This window comes from Phoca vitulina, unplaced genomic scaffold (genome assembly GCF_004348235.1).
Source record: "Phoca vitulina isolate PV1807 unplaced genomic scaffold, GSC_HSeal_1.0 scaffold17, whole genome shotgun sequence".
Taxonomy (NCBI): Eukaryota; Metazoa; Chordata; class Mammalia; order Carnivora; family Phocidae; genus Phoca; species Phoca vitulina.
Genome location: NW_022589720.1, coordinates 33,370,677 through 33,391,498, shown reverse-complemented (window position 1 = coordinate 33,391,498; position 20,822 = coordinate 33,370,677). Strand labels below are relative to the sequence as shown.

The window sequence follows — 20,822 nt, the reverse complement described above, 5'->3', positions numbered from 1 at the left end:
ATCAGTTAGTGAGACACAACTCGAGGCAATAAACTCTATTAAGGTGTTTCTACATTTGTATTCAAAATGAATTTCTGTAGATAATATTTTAAAATGCACTTGGGGGGGGTGTTGGGTGTTGGTCACAGCGCGGCTCGCTCACGGGCCTGGGCACTGCGGTGCATGATCGAGCAGAAAGATGGCTGCCATTGCCTATTTGATTTTTCTTTCTGCGGCAAGACTGTCATGGAGCCTGGATATTTCAGGAAATCCAGCATCAAAACTGACTGCAGAAGAAAGGACCTAACAGACCAGTAACAATGGAAGAAATTGAGAAAGTTATCCAAAAACTACCATCCTCCCAAACACCAGGCCCAGTTGGTGTTACAGGTTAAAAATATCCTTCATGAAGAAGAAAGCTCTTAAGCCACATGGTGGATTCAGAAGCTCCTGGAAAGAGGCTGCCCATCCTAACATCTTCGAAACAAGGTCTATCACCTCCTATTGCAAATGTCGGTGAAATGACGCATTACGTCTGCGGCTGCTGTGCGGCTTTCAACAACGCGGCGATCCCATTTCCCACTCGGAAGGTGCTCTTTGGCAACAGCTGTCTGGAATCAAAACCTGGGACGCAGTGCTTCAGTCGAGGAGAGATGGTTTCAAAACTTGTACGGCGGGACCCTGCCCCCACTGATGCAGAAGACAACTACACGGGCACTTGGGTTTGGCCTGTACGAGGACTCATCTTGCCTTCTCTGACAACACATCAGTACCCCACGAGTTTGCGACCCACAGTGTGGCCGCACTCCTTGCAGGGACAACAGAAGCAATTTTCACTCCAATGGAAAAAGTTCAGACATTGCTTCAAGACCACAAGCATAATGACAAATTTACAAACACTTACCAGGCTTTCAAGGCACTCAGATGCCATGGAGTGAGAGTATTATCGAGGCTTGGTACCTGTTCTTTTCTGTAATGGATTCAGCAATGTCTTTTCTTTGGCCTTCGAGGTCCCATTAAGGAGCATCTGCCTACCGCAACCACTCACAGCACTCATTTACACAATGATTCTATCTGTGGAGGTCTGTTGGGTGCCTTGTTCGGAATCTTGTTTTCCCAGTTAATGTTGTGAAAACTCATCTGCAGTCTCAGATTGGTGGGGAATTTCAGTCATTTTCCAAGGTTTTCCAGAAAATCTGGCTAGAGTGGGACAGGAAGCTGACAAATCTTTTCAGAGGTGCTCACCTGAATTACCATCGGTCTCTCATCTCTTGGGGCATAATCAATGCAACTTATGAGTTCTTGGTAAAGATTATATGAAAGAAACCATCAATTAAGTGCCATTTATTAACTGAATAGACCCAAGAAGAATGCAGTTTGGCCATGTTCCTAATTGGCCAAATACAAGTTGGTGTCATAAGTTCAGGGCCCAATGAATTATGGGCAAAGCCCTTTTCTTAAAGCACCAGCAAATTCAGAATAAAAGGTTCTAATAGGGAAAAAATAAAACGCACTGAAGAAGTTTGCTACTTAAAGGAAAATCAAAGTCTGTTACATGGATCACAGTCCTCAAAGTTATTTTGGTATAACCCAAGATATAATAGACTTGTTTAAAGAAATGCAGCTATGTGTTTGTACTAGGCTGTCAGATATTCTATACAATCAAAGCATAATAGAATTATTTTTAAAATTTTATTATGTTATGTGAATCACCATACATTACATCATTAGTTTTTGATGTAGTGTTCCATGATTCATTGTTTGCGTATAACACCCAGTGCTCCATTCAATACGTGCCCTCTTTAATACCCATCACCAGGCTAACCCATCCCCCCAACCCCCTCCCCTCTAGAACCCTCAGTTTGTTTCTCAGAGTCCATAGTCTCTCATAGTTCATCTCCCCCTCCAATTCCCCCCCTTCATTTTTCCCTTCCTACTATTTTTTTTTTCTAACATATAATGTATTATTTGTTTCAGAGGTACAGGTCTGTGATTCATCAATCTTACACAATTCACAGCACTCACCATAGCACATACCCTCCCCAATGTCTATCACCCAGCCACCCCATCCCTCCCACCCCCCATCACTCCAGCAACCCTCAATTTGTTTCCTGAGATTAAGAATTCCTCATATCAGTGAGATCATATGATACATGTCTTTCTCTGATTGACTTATTTCGCTCAGCATAATACCCTCTAGTTGGGTGGAGCTATAAAGAAAATTACGGATATGTTGCCTACCCTTTGGGATATTATAGTTTTGTATGAAGACATAAGAACAGGAAAAAAACCCATATTTCCACACCAAAACAAATCATAGTCAAATATACACACACATGTGCACAGTTTGTTCTTTGGAAATTCTGGGTAGTCATTCATAAGATCACAGAGTTGGAAAGGGTCCTAGAAAAACCATAATTGTCTAAGTTATTCTATTAGAAGGAACTACATACCTATTCTGCATATTCTAGAGGGCTTAAAGTTACCTCAAATGGTTTCCTATTCAAAATTTGCAAAAGAAATGTCACTAGTGTCATTGGTAATAAAAATCAAGGTCCCACAACCCTTAAGGTCACGATATTCTTTTACCTTCCAGGGGAAGGGTAGTACGGCTATTAGACATAAGGCTATGAAAGAGGTAGGCCCAACTAATGACAGTGTTTTCCTTCAAGTCAAATACTCAAAGCAGGTATTCAATATGGGTTTTTCATATGCTTTCAGATAGAACACCTTGCTCCTATTTACAGAAAACTAGGAACACTTATATTTTCAACAGCATGGAGTTTTCACATTAAAAAGATTCTCATAATTTGTTTTATTAAGTCAGAGGCTGGGCCTGCAGCTTCTAAAATAAATTTCCTTTCACCTCAGTTTCTACTCACAAGGTCCCTATTTTTTCCCATGTGTATATGGGATGGTTAGTTTGTATCTTTTTATTGAAGCTTCTTTTTTTTTTTTTTTTTAAGATTTATTCATTTATTTTAGAGAGAGAGAGTGTGTGCGTGCGTGTGCACGCGTGAGCTCACATGGGGTGGGGAGTGAGGGGCAGGGGAGAGAGAGAGAGAAACCCAAACAGACTCTGTGCTGAGCATGGAGCCCGATGCGGGGCTTGATTTCACAACCCTGAGATCATGACCTGAGCTGAAACCAAGAGTTTAACCAACTGCGCCACCCAAGCGCCCCTGAAGCTTCTTAATATATGATATATTTGCATGCCTAAAATGCTTTTTTAAAGGCAAGATTCTGAATTTTAAACTTATCTTATTGGTTTCTTTAAAACGTGTATGTCCAGTTTTGAAGCCCTAATTTCTGTTATTGTAACCAGTATTATTTCATTACAGATTTCACTAATGACAAAACCAAAAAGAGGCCCTCAGTGATTTGATCTCTGCCCCCCCGCCTTTATCTTCCCTCAACCCTCCAAAGCAGCCACACCAAACCTGATTTCATTTACATGGCTCCTACCACCTGCACTGAGCCCTGCCACCTGCCTCGGAGGGAATGCCTATGCAACTTATGAGTTCTTGTTAAAGATTATATGAGCCAATCCTCAGTGCAAGGATTGTTGCTATTCTAAGATGTCATTCCTGGCACTTTTTCCTACTTCATCCTGACAGATAGTCACATCTTAGATTACTTTTTATACTTATATTACACTGCTCCAATTTCTATATTACACTGCAAATTCTCTGGAGCAAACAACGCCTTCATTATCTTTGCATTTCCAAAGCCCAGCACAATACTGGGTATAGAGTGGGTGCTCAGGAGATGGCCCATACAATGTGGATAATTCTTTGCCACTCATTACTTCTTTAAAAAACATTAAATTCTTAACCTGATTTAGCAGGTAAATAGTTTAAACAACGACATCACCATTAGTATCACTTTTATATTCAAAATGCATTTAATTTAAAAAAAAGGCACCGTAACACAAAATTCCACATTGTCAGTCATAACCTGGATTCCTGATACATGCAACAAACACTAGCTTTTCCCCCTCTACTTATGAACCTCACTTGTTTTTAAGCTTATGGCACTTGTGCTTGTAACCAATTAGACTGTCAATTTCTTCAGCAGAGGTCAAGTCTTAACAGATAAACTCTTGGTATTCATGACAACTCTGTCTGAGACCCTTGTAAGAAATGCCATGAAGACGTAACTTCACTTACACAAGTTAAGTGAAGTAAAAGTTAACTGACCCCTTTGGACTATCTAATGAGATTTAGCAGAGATGCAATAAAAAGTGTGACAAAGCCAAGCTGGGATGCACACCTGAATGGTCAATTGACTAAGTCCCATGCTCCCATGGACCTGGCTCAGGGTACGAGCTTCGTATCTGTGCATCAGCTGACATATAGCTAGATCACTGGACTTTCAGGGTTGAAACTATGATTAGTAAATCTATGAATGCTAACGTTTGGATTCACATCTTTGCTTTTCCTGGATAGTCAAACTTTTTGTTTCAGGACTCCTTTTTACCCTTAAAAATTACTGAGAAGCCTAAAGATTTTGGTTTATTTGGGTTATGCTTATCCCTATTCACCATTTAGAAACTGAAACAGAAATTTTTTAAATTTTAAAATTAAAATAATATTAATTTTTAAAAAATTATTGTATTCTCCAAAACAACATATAATTTTGTGAGAAGAGTGACACTGTTTTACATTTTTACATTTTGGCAAGTCTCTTTAATGGCTGGCTTCATACAAGATGGCTGTATTTTTACATCTGCTTCTGTATTTTTTTTTTCTAACAAAAGGTCTCACATATTTATTACTGAGCCAACCTACTATGGCAGAAGCAGAGTAACAGAGAAAAATAATTTGCCTGATAAAACATGCGTATTCTTCAGGTAGTAGTGATGTTTACAGAGTAATAGGATAGGAACACCTGCCTTCATGCAGCAGAAATATGTGTGCCATCTCATGTGCAATCCCTTAGAGACAAAGCTTGGTTCTTCTCCAATGCTTCCTCCTGGAGTTGTACCTGATTTTACCAATTTTCATCCAAATCCACTAGGGAATGTGATGGTTCTGCTTTTGTTTCTTGGCCAGGAATCGCTTGATCCTGAAAGTCTTGTGAGAAGACATGGTGAGGAATAGTCAACCGCACACACAATGATGGCGGAGAATAGAAGCCACATCTGCTTCTGTATTAAATTTGCATTAAATCTTTTGTGTTGTTTTGGTTGAAGTGCATTGAATAGAATCTGGTCTCACACAGATATATAGTGAAGAAAAGGTGGGATATTTTAATAGCCTTTTCAGAAAATTGTGGATATTCTTCTTCTTTTTTTAAAAAAAGATTTTATTTTGAAGTAACCATACTCAATGTGGGGCTCGAACTTATAACCCCAAGATCAAGAGTCACATCCTCTGCTGACTGAGCCAGCCAGGCACCCATGTGGATAGTCTTCAACACTAATACCAAAACTCAACAAGCAGTAGTTTAAGTTTCTAAGAAATGTTAATTTTGGAAAAGTGCCCATTGACACATCTTACCCTATAGTATTAAATATGACTGCCTACAGAAAAATTCAGTCCTGGGGATAGTTCAGAATAATTGTGACTTTCTGTTGGATAAAGAAAGTAGGAAAATATTTGCTTATAGACATGTCTATATAGATAGACATCTCAGAAATCTTGTTATTTAATAAAGAAATCTATGAATTTTGCAAATATCACTCTGCTCCATGGAAAGTGGTTCAGAGTGGGGAAGGAGTGGGAACAGAGACATTGCACAGGAGGCTGTTGAGGTGATCCAGAGAAGACACAATAATGACACCAGTCCATGATATAATTCAGAGCACGAATCAATAGGAATTGGTGATTATTCAGAGCTAAGGAGTAAGAAGAATAAGATACCGATAGATGTCAGGACAATATTCTGGATTAAATTTGAACAACTGTATGGACATGTTGTCATTTACTGAGAGGGGGAGACTAGGGAGGTAGGAGGAGGTTTGAACACGTTGCTTTTTTGAGAGCCCCTGAGGCATCCCAGTGGATATGTCCAAGTGTGGAATGTAGAAATGAGGTCAGGGTGGAACCGCTGTGGAACCGCTGTGCTAAGTGCCCTCGGGTGTTGACATTGATCTGGTCTTTTCTATTTTTCAACTAGCTTCCACCAAATGGAATTTTTTTTAATACTCACAACCACCATGTGAAACAGAGAGTGAGCCTGACCAGTTTTACAGTTCGATGAAACACTCTCAGTGATAAAAAGGAATGTTACACTCAGCAATAGGAATCTCATATGCATTATGAGGAGTGAAGGAAGCCAGAGTCAAAGGTTAGTTGTTATATCATTCCATTCCAATGACTGCCTGGAAAAGGCAAAACTACAGAGATGAGCAGATCAGTGGTTGCCAAGGGTTCAGGTTTGGGAGAGGATGAAGGTTATGATAAGTTGTTCTCTATCCTGATTGTGGTGGTAGCTACCAAGCCCTATGGATCTGTCAAGACTCATAGAATCATACAAGTAAAAAGTGGATTTAAGTGTGTGCATATTTTTGAGTGTTTATGAAAAGAATTTTAAGCGAGCAAGTGTGTTTTAGAATGATCACTCTGGCTCCAGGGCCAAGAATGGATGAGACACATCAAACACCAGAGGCCTAAGACCTTTTTTGGGAGATGGATTAATCCAGTCAGATAGGACTACAGATCGAACTAGCATGGTAAGCACGGTAGTTACTTAAGGTTAGTTGCAATGTGGAATCTGAAACTGTATCAATGAATCTTTCGTATCTTGCTACATTAAAATCCACCTTTCCACCTAGCACTTTGAATGGATCATTTCCCCATGCATGATTTTGGTTACATCATGTATTAGTCATTTGGAAAATATTGGCTCATTGAGTTATGCAAATTTTCTAAATGTTCACACATTTTATTATACAATATAAAAAATCACTTTAGCTAATATCACCATTGATCTCGTCAGGAAAGTCTTCAAAGACTGGGAAAGCTCTCAAGCTCACTGCTGCGGATCAGATTCAAGTTTTCCAAAACTCGAATTTTCCTTTGAAAGCTCAAGTTTCATTGGTAACAATTATTGTTGACCGTTTTTCTTGGACTGATAAGCCCACTTCATTCTTTTTCAAGAAATGTTTGCCAACTTCACTATGAATAACCATCTTTTAGTTTATCAGTTGTTCTTTCAAGTGAAAATGGTGTTCCGTGCAAAAAAGCAGCTGGTGCAGCGAGCAACTCGGCTATTTGCATGCCTCATTAAGACAACCATCGGCCCCTCAGTACCCGCAGAAGTGCGTTATGTGTCCTCAACATGTGTCACCCAGGATATTAAAAAGCTATGTCATCAAAGGTTGAGATTTAATAAAATTAATAAAATGTGCAGCTTCATCAAGACAATCTTTATGTGAGGCTGGCTTTCTCCCGTTACCGTAAGCGCAGAGGTTGGTGAGCGCGCACGGGGGTTGGCGAGCGCGGTGACGGTCAGCGCAGTTTGGAGTGACCGCCTTGATTGTGCTCAGCTGGCAGCAGTATTCCCACCATCGCTACAGATCTCAACCCGGTGAAAAAGGGAAATAACCTTTCAGTATTAGTAGGAAAACAGTCTTGACCTTGTGGACTCCCTGAAAGGGTCTCAGGGACCCTCAGGGCTTGCACAAGTTCACACTCTGAGAACTGCTCCCTGGGGCTCCTGGCACGGTGCCTTGTGCACGGTAGTTATTTCAATATCTGGTTGCTGAATACATGTTTGACTGAAACTTGAGTTTAGAAAGTCTTCTTTGACTCAGCCACCAACCGGGCTTTTTTGCACCAAGTTAATGGAACAGATATCTAAATTAAAATAATGCTGAAAACAGCACCTCAAAGCCCAGTATTTAACTGTTCACAGCTGCTCGAAACTTAACTTTAATGACAAAATTGGCTTCTTTTTCAGCAGATCCCTGAACGGACAAGGCCTGGTGTCTCAAAATTCTGGGAGTGAATCTGCCAGGCCACAGGGCACGACCTGCTGACAGGCCAGAAACCACTTGGCTTGGCCAGGGCTACGACTCTGTGGTTAGACTGATTTAGAATTAGTTATACTGGGAGCAGCAAGATAATCCTGTTTTTCTCCTTGTTGTGCGCCATGTGGAACTTATCTAAGTGCCTAGTTCCCATATATTTGTCAAGGACGTAAGGAGTTCAGAGGTCAACCACCACCGTGCTACTTGCCTACATAAAAACCGATTAGCTCGATTCTTCCCTGAGGTATGTAACAAAACATCCTTCTGAGACCTCTAGGGGACAAACTCCCTTCCTCTGTTTCCTTCCTGGAGTCACTTATGAACTTACTTTAATGGGGGTCTTGTAAATACTAGCAACTAAAATCCTGGGAGAATATGTAGCCATAGCTCACTGTTGACCTTGATCATGACTCTTCCCATGTTTAGCCACATCCTCAAAGATAGCTTAAGTAGCTAGAGTATACAACTTTGTTCAAAAGTTAAACAGGCCACTGAGGATGACTGGGGAGATAGTTTTCCTTTCCTTCCTTAGGCTTCCATAGAAGCTGCATGTAAGCATCTGCTGTTGGACAGAATTCCAAGATGGCATTTTACTGATTATGTCTGTTTTTCTCAAATTAGAAAATATGGAGTCTATAGCATGAGCATGTGGAATTAGGTCAAAAGGAAGTCTAATTGTAAATGAGAGAGGTGTTGTTGATATAAAAAGAAGAAAAGGCAAAGCCTTTTAAAGTGTGATATGTAATGATATCTTACCGTTTTCCACTGGGACTCATTTACTTCTTTGTATTGCAGTTCATACTCCAGGACTATCCATCCCTTCTGAACATCTGCATTGGGTGGTGGTTCCCATCTCACTTGGATATCGGCATGAATGCCCGTTAAACTGATGTTCAGTAAAGTCCAGTTGAGGCCGATGGGTGGATCTGGTTGCACTGTGCATTTTGACAGAGAGTTAGTGCACAGACAGACAGGAACAGCCTGATTTAATGGAGTGTTTTTTTTTTCTGAAGAGACCAATTACTTTATGCATTTTTATTATTCATACCCTGAATTCTTCCAATATTCTTATTATACTCTCACTGTATAAGAGTATCATTTTTTTTTGACTTGAGTATGATCTGTTTTTAACTTTGAAGAAAACCCCTACAAAAAATTCCTTTTCAAGTTTAAAATCTGATCTAAAATTTTTCTTGAGGATCTGCCATGTCTTACATTTCTTTTAGCCCTGATAGGATTAATGCTTTGGGATTTTGGCAACGGAATTCATTGTAACTCGAAACTGAAGAACAGAGTCACAAAGACCTAGAGTATTTAAACATGTGGCTGTTTTGGAACTAGGGATAGAGAAATCTTTTTTATTCCAAATTGTTTATTACCTAGGGCAAGGATCTTGTCTTATTAATTTCTGTATTGCTATTAGAACAATTCTTCCAAACCCTCAGCTAATGCTCCTTAGCTTGTTGTCTTCCTAGCCACATGTGATGATTTTTTCAGACATAAGAAGGAAGGCATTGTACTCTTCTCTCAAATGGTGATGAGTCAGGGTTTTCTGTCTCTTACTTAACCACATATGAACAATCTGAAATAGTGTTTTGCTTGGTTTCTATTGACATACTGTACATTCTCTGGTAAGTCAGCTGTATTCTGCAGAACTGCAAAGACTACAATTTCCCAAAGACCGTTGAAGAGAAATACGGATTCCCAAGCTAGGAACTATACCTAAATTTACATTCTAGATAGTTCCTGATAAATTATTCCTCTTTGGGTCTCAGTACTGAGGTTTTCAAAAGTCACTTGTAGATACAGAGTAAGATTTACTTTCTTTTCTACTGTTTGTAGAAGGTCACCTAGAGTGTTGCACAGTCTGGATCCCTAGGGTTGGCCAGAGAATTGCCTACAGATATAAGTGTGAGGAGCTCTAACTGGCTGTTAAAATCTGGTGGCCAAAAGGGGAAGCTCTTTCATTCAACCAGAGTGAAAACAGACCTTACTGTGAAGGAGCATGATATTGACTCCTGTAGAGTGGACACAACTTTAAAAAAACAGGGAATCCAAATATGACTAATAATGACCACATTTTGGAAATTAAATTGGAGGGATCTGCAAAATAGCTGAGTTGCATATGGCTACAATCAGGACAGTAATGCTTCGCCCTTCTGGATTTGTTGGGGACTGAGGAATTCCGATAGCTGAAGTTTAACCCTCGAAGAGACCAAAATATTAAAAATGTTTTTGGTCGAAAAATTTCAACTTATTACTCATGTTTCATCTTAAAAACTCCCCTTTCTACTTTAAATAGAAGATATGGAACATGGTCCTTTCTGAGAGGGCTTGTACCACTGTTATAAGCATCATAACAAGCTCCCCCTTCCCTCTGTACATCCTGCCATGTGCTGTATTCCACAGTTCTTCTGAGATGTTGCAAAAGCCCTTGAGCCCGAGTACATCCCCAGGCAGCCCCTGGTCCCCTGCCTGGAATGTGGTCCTCTGTCACTTTCCCTCTCTCTGCTAATGGTGGCTCCATTCCTCCAGGTGCTCAAGATGAAATGAGTGAGCTCTTCCTTGACACATCTTTTTCTCACCACCCCCACATTCTGTCAGCTGTACTTTCAAGATGGTCCCGGATTCTTTTTTTTTTTTTTTTAAAGATTTTATTTATTTATTCGACAGAGAGAGACACAGCGAGAGAGGGAACACAAGCAGGGGAAGGGGGAGAGGGCGAAGCAGGCTTCCCGCAGAGCAGGGAGCCTGATGCGGGGCTCGATCCCAGGATCCTGGGATCATGACCTGAGCCGAAGGCAGATGCTTAACGACTGAGCCACCCAGGCGCCCCAGGATGGTCCCAGATTCTAACCACTGCTCACCACCAGCACCCGCACAACCCAGGCCTGCCATGACACTTTTTTGCCCATATTGCTGCATTAGCCTCCAAAGTGGTCTCCTCCTGGGGTCTCTGTCCTCCTTCAGTCTATTCTCAATACACTTGTCACAGGGGTTATTTTCACACTCGAATTAGAACACATCACTCATTTCAAACCCTCCAAAGCCTTCCTTTTTCACTCCAGGTGAAAGCCAAAGTCGTCCAAGGGCTTCAAGGGTGCAGTGGCTTTGCCTCTCGGGTCCCTCAGATGTGGCCTCTTACGTGCCCCCTGCTGGCTCTGTGCCAGCCCCTCTCCCCACCACGCTGTTCCTCGAGTGAGCAAGGGCATGCTCCCACCACAGGAGCTTTACCCTTGCTGTGCCCTCTTGTTGAAGGGCCCTTCCCTCAGACGGACACATTGTTCTCTCAGTTTTTTTACTCAGCAAAGCCAGCTCTGATGACTCTATTAAAATCGCGAACGCTCCTGCACTCCTCTTCTCCCTCCCTGTGTCGTTTTTCCTCAGAGTATTGTCTCTCTCCACCCTCATTGGGATAAAATCCCACGAGGGCAGACATTTTCTGCTCCTGGCACCTAGAAATGTACCTGGCCCAAGGAAGGGACTCAATAAATATTTGCTGAACGCATGAATGAACAACAAATGTCTAATAATACAGTGCTTTAAACCCAAAGATGAGCCCTGTGAGGTAGCAGCAGAAAACTCATACAATGTGTGAGGAAGCTGAAGGCCTGTGGTTGTCTTCTTAAGATTAGGCTCACCTCATTCCTTGCGGTCTCCCCCTCCCAGCTCCCTCCCTCCCTGCTATGGTTGTAACTGCCTGTCACCATCTTTTGCCTTAATTGTCACAAAGATTATCACCAAGTCCTCTAACCTCTCTGTCTCTAGTCTGTGTTACTCCAATCTACCCTCTACACTGCAGCAGGATGGATTCCCTGAGACATTAGTAACACAGCAGGTGGCACTGGATAACTCTGAGATGAAGAGTGTGGACTCTGGAGCTGTGCTGCCTAGGTTCAAATCTCAGTTCTGCCTGCTAGCTGTTCGACCTGGAGTTAGCCTTTAAATGCTCTGAGCCTCAATGTCATCATCTGTGAAATGGGGATTATAATAGAACCTCTCTCACATGGTTATTATACCTGACCCATAGGTAGGGGCTTTGTAAGTGTTAGCTATTATTATCCTCAGGTCATTTCCCTTCTTAAACATCCTCAAATGCACCTCTTGGCAGTAAGATAAGGTCTAAATTCCTTTGTGGGGTACACAAGACCACTTACAATTTCTCTGGCTGATCAGTCAGGCCTGCCCAACTGCTCCCGAGTCCTTCACTATTCTGTGCCATTTGTCACTTTCAGAACTTCGTAGTTGTTGGAAGACACAGTCTATCTGGTATACCTGGCAACTCCCACCGATGCTTTAAGGAGTAACTGAACTGCCACCATGTCTGGGCAGCCCTTCTTCATCCCTCGGGCCCAGTCAATCATTGTACCTTTGGCCACTACCTTGGCTTACAGTGTCCTCCATACACCTCGAGTCCAGCACCTAAGACACAGTACTGCAATTATTTAACACACCTGCCTCCCCTACTTGACCATATCTTACTCATTCTGTAGGCACCACACCTAGCACAGCATCCAGGGCATGGCAGGCCCTCCGTGAAAGTCAGCCATGGAAATGAGTGGGGCTAGCTACTGGCAGGGGCAGGGTTAGAACATGGGTCTTGACCCGGTAATTCTTACTACTACCCATTCAGCCACTCAACAGCTATGTCTATTGACATTGGGGCGTACACAGAATAGTCTCTGCAAGTTATGCAGTTGGGTTTTCTTTTCTGCTTGTTCTTCTCCCTGACAGGCTATCAGACTTATTTGTTTCTGCCTGCAGCTTCTAGCCACATTCTCTTAGCCTCTTCCAGTCTGCCGGTGCCTGGGAAACCACACACAAGCGTGTAAGGACAGCATGTGTCAGAGAAACTCCAAGCAATTTCTATAACAGATGAGCTTTTGTGGATAGATTCTGAGGGACCAACGTCAGCTGCTCAAAGTTCTTCTTTGATTCTTTATATTTTGCTGTTTACACTATTATAGAATAAACATTCCAATTACAGTTGTTTGTTTTGTTTTGTTTCATTTCCCCTTGTGTCCACACCATGGGCAAGGGATAATCTGTCTAGATCTTTCATTTAGCTCATTGAGCTCTGATTATCTCCAGTGTTTGTCTTGAGATCCTATAAACATGTCTTTAAACTGATTTTCGGCTGTTTTGTAAACATAAAATTCCAGAATTATTATGCTTCGTGATAAAGAAAATCTAGGCTTTTATTACAGTGATGATAGGAATCAAAGGTCAACATATTTCAGATCTGAATATAATAATCATTTTGAAAAATTGGGAAAGAAGGAATCCTAGAAGTCCATTGAGTTTGTCTCTTGTGGGACCCAAGAACATAATCCAGCTTGACAGACCTCCTTAAGGAAAAGATTCTGCAAGACTCCCATTCTTTTCTTGACAACATTTACTGCCAGGTTATTTTATGTTAGAGCCAACTTCCATTCTCCCTGCCTTCTCCCTCTTGTTCACTAGCTGATCTCATGCCCTATAAAGTAGACCTCCATTCACCTAGATTATAATGACAGAGTCTTCCTACTTGAATACACCTGGACACGGAGGCTTCCCTGCTTATTTAATCTAAAGCCATGTCAAATAAAACACAAACCTGTGATTTACCTATTTCCTCAACAGAGAAACACTTTTGATCCACCGTACCACCATTGCTGGTTAGCTTGATACAGTAGGGTATCCAAATGGAGGTATAAGATGAATTAAAGTAACAGCTGTTTTCTCCAGCAGAGACATAATCAGGGCATTCTTTCCATTCTTGAGTCCATTCTTGAGTGCTCCTGAAATGGAGGGTAAAAAAGGATGAATTGTTCCAAAAATCATGCCATGGTTTAAGTCAAAGTGAGGTGCCTGATAGTCAGATTCAATAAGCTGGAACACAAATATTTCACAAGCAAGTATTTTAGCGGCATCACTTCCAAGAAGTATCACATCTGTGGACTCATCCACAGTGTCTGCAGACTGATAGGAGGCCGCTGGTACTTGTACAACAGCAAAAGCATCTGTGCATTGACTGCATATGATGTGCCAGCTCCTAAATTAAGTAATTTGTGGGTAGGTACTTTATTATCCACATTTAACAGATGAGGGTTCCAAGGCTTAGGGAGGTTTAGAATGTTCCTTTATTAAAACACTACAGAGGGCCAACTCCCAAACTATAAAGATTCCCAAAGAACAGTGACTCTTTGGACCCGGATGTTTCCCCAACTCATGGTGGAAGAGACCGAGGAGGCACACCGATGGCATTCTTCAGGCTGAGTGACACGGAGATTTGGGGGGCCTCGAGATGGAAAATCAGCTACCACCCTACTCTGAACCACTGTACCCTGCGTCCATCTCCCCAAGGCTGTCTTAGGCTTGGGGGAGCCTTCCTGAGGTCTTGAACTCCTTCCCATATTCCTGTTTTTTTTTTCCTTAATTACATGAAGAGCCATGAGAACATTGTAAACATGCTGGACCTTCAGGTGACATTTATGAAACATGGGGATCCTAGCCGTTTTCTCCCCACCCTAAAAGAGACAAAAGGTCATGAACTCAGAAATTAAAAATTGTTTCCAAACCCAGAAAGCAATTTTTTTCTATTTTGTAAGTAGAATGAACACTTCAATATAATATAAAAAAAAAAAATGGAAGCAAAAATGGGCTGAATTGAATCAATGTGTTTGCCTATCTGTTCCTTTCTTTTGTTTTCTCTACAAAAAACAAGGTCATATTTTCCTACATCTTGGCTCAGCTAAAAACAAACAAACAACCAAAACAAATCATGGAGGAAAGACGGACACATGGAGAATACTGAAGAAATCAGAGAAGCCACATCTCCATATTCACATTCCGCCATCCAGTTATTCACCTCTACCCCACACTACAGAGAGCAGCATGTACCCTGATGACTTAAAACACTGGCAGGGTGTGAGATGAATGGACAAGAGATGCCAGGAAGTTGACTGGGGAAGGAAGCAGAGTCTAGGGAAAGGGAAATCCCTGGTCAGCTGCCATGGGGGCCTGAACAAAAATGCAGAGCAAGCAAGGATTTCTCCTACTCAAGGCCACCCCTGCAAGAACAGAGCGAACGTGTGCTAGAACGTGACACAGCCCTCCCAAGTCCCATCCCTCTGACTGACTGAAGGAGTCCAGCAAACCATCTTTGGCTGCCTACTATATACGTCCTATAGAAGCATTCCAGCTGCCACTAGCCCTGTGTGGATATAATGATTAATATGATGGCGTTCCTACCTTCAGGCTAGAAGGAGACTCAGAAATTACCATCTGAGTACTTTTTTTTTTTGGTATCCTGTAGTCATTCCATTCATATTTAATAAGCATTGATTATATATAAAACACTGTGCTGGACATTATGCAGGATGCACGTGTGTCTAAGTAATGACTCCTGTCTCAGAGGAAGGATTAAAAAACTGTATTACAAAGCAGTGTGGGTTTGTGCTCACAAATAGTGCTCATTAGTCTCCCTAAAAGTTCGGAAGAGGGAATGATTGCTCTGGCTGTTCACGGAAGGCTTCAAGGTAGAGGTAGTGTTTCTAGAGATCTTGAAGGATGGGTAAAAGCTTAATACGTGGCAATAGGGAAAGGAAGGAGGGAACTGAGTAGTCAAAGGTATTGAGGTATGCAAGCATGGGCACGAGTATGGTGAGGGGAAGAGAGGGCAATGGAATAATGGGAAAACTTCTCAAATTAGAATTGCTACTTGGGGGGAATACTTCATTATTTGCTTATTATTCATGAGGTATCAGCTGAGAAGGAGGTTTATAAGTCAAGGAGACATAAAACTAGGTGGTCTGTGGCTGAGGGGGAAGAAGGTAGGAATGACCTTGTGTAGGCTGAGGTGCTTGCAGCTGGTAGGCTAGAGAGTAGAGGTCTGTGAGCGTTCCTCTCAGGGATGGGTGCTGGGTAGCAATGAGTGACCAGGACACCACAGGCTATAGGGAAGGCAGGGACTGGAAGGAAGGGATGAGCTGGGAGACAATGCACGCTTCCTTCTTTACCCCTGTTACTCAGGCTGGTCTCTTTGGCACTGGGAAGAAACTTGTGTAGTATGAGGGGGTCCTTGAGACAGTTGCTCATCAGCTGCTGGAAAGAACTTGGGATTAACATGGCCAGTGAACTGTGGCTTAAATTCTGGTTGAGATTTTTAAAAGTTGCATACCCTTGGATGAGAGGGAGATTCATCCCTGATGGGAAACGTGAGTGGTGTGTGTGTGTATGTGTGGGAGTGTGTATGTATACGTCTGTATTTATGTATGTGTATATATGTGTACGTGTATATGTGTATATGTATATATGTGTGTAAATGTGTAGGGGTGTGTGTGTATGTTTAGAGTAGTAGGAAAAGGATTAAAAATTAGGGATAGGTGGGTCATTGATCTACAGTATGGTTTATTTTATCTTGACTTTCAAACGAAGTAAGAGTATATTAAAGAGAACGGTTTAGCAAGACTGCCCAGAGAAATGAGGCTCTTATATAATAAGACAGATAAAAAAAATATATTTAGCATAGTTGATAGTATAAAAGTTAGTATTAAAATGTAAGGATGTAGTACAGTGCTTCGCAGGTCTGGATTTGTAATAGGAAGTTTAGCTCTGTGTGTTTTACGTTTTTTCAACTTTGACGTGTCCCCATGGGGACTGCATGAAAAACCTTGTTTAGATTATTCCAAATCCATTAGTTCCACAGAGCAAACAACTTAAAGCACTTATCTTAAGCACAGGAACAGTTAGTTCAAAACACAACTCCCAGGGCCCTCCCCCTCATTAACCAAAGTTGAATTTTATTTTAAATAAATATTTAAAACTTATTTTTAAACTCTTAAATTTAGCCAAAAAAACAAATCGACTTGTAAAACAGGGACTCTGGCCTGTGTTCCCTGGGCTGAACTTCTACACAGGCGACCAAAGCCAATTTCTGGAAACTACTTTCTCCTTGTCGTACCCCTAAGAGTTAAGTGCATGAGGTTTGCTCCTAGTCCATCTTGCGAAATGGAAGGAAGGCTGTACAATGGGACTACTGGTAAAAATCAGAATAAAGAGAAGAAATACTTTCTATCCAAATGCTTTTCCATCTAGCAACTGGAAGAAAAATCCTAAAAATAAAACATCATTTATGTTCTAAGGACCACAGTTTTCATTACATACAGATCATGTGTTTTAGGCTTAAAATTCAATCTTTTCTCTAGAAAAAAGGAAAAGCAACAGTGCCCTTTCTCCCTTCTCATCTCCTCCAGAACCTTGCATGGAAAATACACTTTCCTTTAACAGGCCAGGCTCATTTGTTGAGGGGAGTGAGCGTGGGGATGGCAGAAGTGGGGGGATAGAGTCTCTGGGATTGAGCCTTCACAAGCCCACTTTCTTCAACAATAAGTTCATCTGCGGGCAGGGAGCTGAGAGCATCTCATCTGCGGGCAGGGAGCTGAGAGCAGAGCATCTCCAACAGGCCCCCCCCCAGAGCCTCCTGCTGTGGGGCCTGCGATTTGCAGTCAGGCTGCTCCCCTGGCCGGGGGCAGAGACAGCCACGCATGCGGCTGCCTCTGGGCCTGTCCAGTGGATAGCCTGACGTGGTTAGGCTCCTTTGTGCTTTAGTTACCAAGGCCAGGCTGGTAAAACTGAAAGCCCAGTGCATGGGCCCCTTCCCCGAGCCTTCCTATCTCCCCTGCTCCAGTTCTGGATGCAATCCTGTCCCAGCTTCGTGTGTCCTGGAAGAGGGGTCACGATTCTATAGTTCCAGGAGTTGCCTGGGACCTGAATTCTGAGCAACAATGATGAGTCAGAAAGTGCATCTGTACGGTCCTCTTTGTGCCAGGAGCCGGCGCGAAGGCTAACACAGCTGCGTACTCACTGGGCCGGTCTGGGCCTGACACCCTAGACCCTTGCATTCCACCCTTCCTAGATGAACCGGGCTGGAGGCTTATGCTATTTTGGCTAGATACTCAAAATAATTATATTTTTGTAGGGAAAACACAAAATACTGATTTTGCAAGTTGGGACTGGCTCTAATCATTAGGTTGTGCTTGGGGGTTTGGAGATGTGACAGTGTTTTCCCCTGGGATCCCAAACTCCACTAGGGCAACAGTTCACGACATCCTTCCAAATATGCTGAGGCTTGCCCTCCACCTGGTCACCCTTTCCGTGGCATCTCTGTTAGCACAGAGCCTGGCTTTGGACGGGGGTGGGAGCTCAGAGGCCTAGCGTGCGCAGAGGAGGCCCGGAGGTAAAGGCATGTGACCCGGATGGAAGAAAGTAAGGAATAAATATGTATTTGTGAGGGTTTTATACCTTTGGATTTATCTTTTTGCTCAAGTTCAGACTTGGTGAATATTAGGGTTGGTAATAACCCATTTCCATAAAGTGGGCCCGACTCTGCCCTCTCTCTCTTCAGTTTAGTTCCTCGTGCCTGCACAAATAACTTACTTTGTCCTCACTGAGCTGGCTCTCTGTACCTCGGAAATCTCTCTCCCTTTAACAGTCAATCCAACGGACATTCCAAAGTGTTACCAAACATATAAGCCTCCTGTCCAAATGTACTTCCACAAAGCAGTGTAGCCTCTTCACCCCCACCTGTCTGTAGTGTCAGCCCGAAGAGAAAAAAAGTGCCTTGGGTGCCCAGCCATGTCGTGTCTGTGTGCCCTCTGGGGCACATCCAGGAAACCTCCCTCACACCGGGGAAGTGGGTAAGGCCGGTATGGGTTGCTACCTCAAACTATTTACTTGTATACTGAGTACCCAGTTTTGCACTAACAACGGCCTCAGAACAGACCAATAATCAGTAGCCGGAAAGAATCAAAAGTCATTTTTGTAGCCCAGGAATTGGCTTTCTGTATCATTATGATTTTAAATTATCACCATATTACCAAGGGTAACAGCACCTACCATTTGTTGATTACCTATGCTGTGCCACGCGCAGTGCTAAGTGCTTTTCATGTATTATCGACCCAAACTCTCACAAGAAGGCATAAGACAAGACCTGCCATCTCTTGTTTCGCCAACGAGGCGGCTGAGTTGTGAACCGACTACTTTGCGTGGCATTCCTCAGCGAGTGCCAGAGTCAGGCCGAGATGCGGGTTTGCTGGCCCTGAGCCCACATCTTTGGCTGCTCCCTGCCCGTTCCCTCCCTTCCCCCGCTCCTGTATGGTATAGATGGCATTAGCCTTGGACCCATGAACGCTCCCACCCTGGGACAAAGGGTCCTGGCTACCCTTGAATCTTGGCTTGGGCTTCCCCTGGGGGTTGGGTGGAAAAGGGGAAATGATAAAGTGTTAGAACCTAAAACTTAGAAAAGGCAAAAAAGGTACAACATAAGAGTAAACAGAAATGGAAATAATTCCAGGTGAGGGGTCAGAAAGAAACTACTTGGATGGTGATTATATTGAGAGATCTTCATTTCACTCTTCCTCTGTTATTTTAGAAGACCACCGGTCAAAATGGAATAGAAAAGTACTACAATTCCTTACTGAGTATAACTAATTTAATAGGAACATAGTCTATTTTCTACTTAGACACTAAGCTGAGTCTTGTAAAACATACACGTCTTCTCAAAGCCCACCACAGATGAAGTCAAATTCGAGGCCCAGCCATGGCCAACAAGGCATGGGGCAGTCGGGCTCTGGCTAACTCTCTGACCTCTGCTCATGTCACGTCCCCATGTTTCACCTTGTGCCATCCATGCGGGCCTCCTGCTTTCCTCAAACAGATCGGCCTCAGGGCCTTTGCACTTGTAATTTCCTCTCCTGCACAGTTTTCCCCCCAGACATTCATGTGGGCCTCTCTCACTTCACTTCTGTCTCTGCTATAACACAGCACGTCAGCAAGGCCCACTGTGAGCTGCGCATCTAAAGCATCACCCAAGCTCCCTGCACACACACTCATGCACCCTTAGCCACACCTTCACATACTCGCTCTCTCATATACACGTACACATTCATATCCTTGTGCACATCCACACACCTGCTTCCACACATTCTCATATGCACATACTCACCACTCCCTCTCTCACACACACCCACACTTCACACACACTCCTGCATATGCACACTTGCACCCACACTCTCACCCACTCACACATATGCTCACTCATATTCACACACTCACCCTCACACACTCTCATGCACATGCATGTACTCATTCACAGTGTGGGCACTTTTTATCCTCTTTCTGGCTTCTACTTTTCTTAATAACCCTTTTACTAGCTGACATTTATTTATTTTACTTATTTTTTTGTTGTCTGTCTTCCCCTGTTGGAAATGAAGCTCCACGAGGCCAGGGTCCTTACCTTTTTTGTAGTCAGCACTGTATCTCCAGTGCCTTAAATAGCATCAAATGCATAGTAAGGGCTTAATTAACTTTTTTTGAATAAATGTATACATTTAAGTCATCAAAAAAAAAAAAAAATGCTTTCCATGTCCACCACTGCATGCAACTCAGTATACTTTCATCCGAAAATCCATGGAGGGAAAAGTCAGAAAGGCATGGAAAAGTCAGAAAGGCATAAAGCTTGCACCTTCTAATATAGAACAGCTGTACTGATCCTGGGTTCTTCAAACCGTGACGAACCCCATCTGTCCAGTGGCATGAAAAAGTCTCTAGTTCAGGTGAACGGCACTTGGTGAACTTAGGCTTCCCAGAAGAATCTGCAGAATAAACAGAAAAGGCAAAGCATGAAATCAGGAAGGTCAGGTATGGTCCTAATAAAACTCATATGTAAAGTGGTAAAGAAGAACCATTTCCTCCAGAGACACTGTTTTCCTGGGTCACAGTTTAGGAGCTCGGTGTAATGCCAGTTATTTCTCTGTCAGCTCTCGATTCCAGGGACAAACTGTTCTGTCTTCATGTCAAACATTATTTTTAGGGCCTGTTTAAGAAA

At 42.6% G+C, this 20,822-nt stretch overlaps 1 protein-coding gene and 1 pseudogene across 4 annotated transcripts in view; one reads left to right on the top strand and one right to left on the bottom strand.

Annotated features, from left to right (window-relative positions):
* Nucleotides 1-20,822, bottom strand: part of GHR (growth hormone receptor) — a 603,240-nt gene that overhangs the window by 12,624 nt on the left and 569,794 nt on the right. For all 4 annotated transcript variants that reach the window (XM_032415198.1, XM_032415199.1, XM_032415197.1 and 1 more), the window contains exons 4-6: nt 20,460-20,589; nt 13,562-13,734; nt 8,711-8,889 (exon numbers count right to left, since the gene is read on the bottom strand). In XM_032415198.1, the coding sequence (XP_032271089.1) occupies nt 8,711-8,889; nt 13,562-13,734; nt 20,460-20,589 (482 nt within the window). The remainder of the gene's footprint in view (nt 1-8,710; nt 8,890-13,561; nt 13,735-20,459; nt 20,590-20,822) is intronic.
* Nucleotides 15-1,704, top strand: LOC116639092 (annotated as a pseudogene).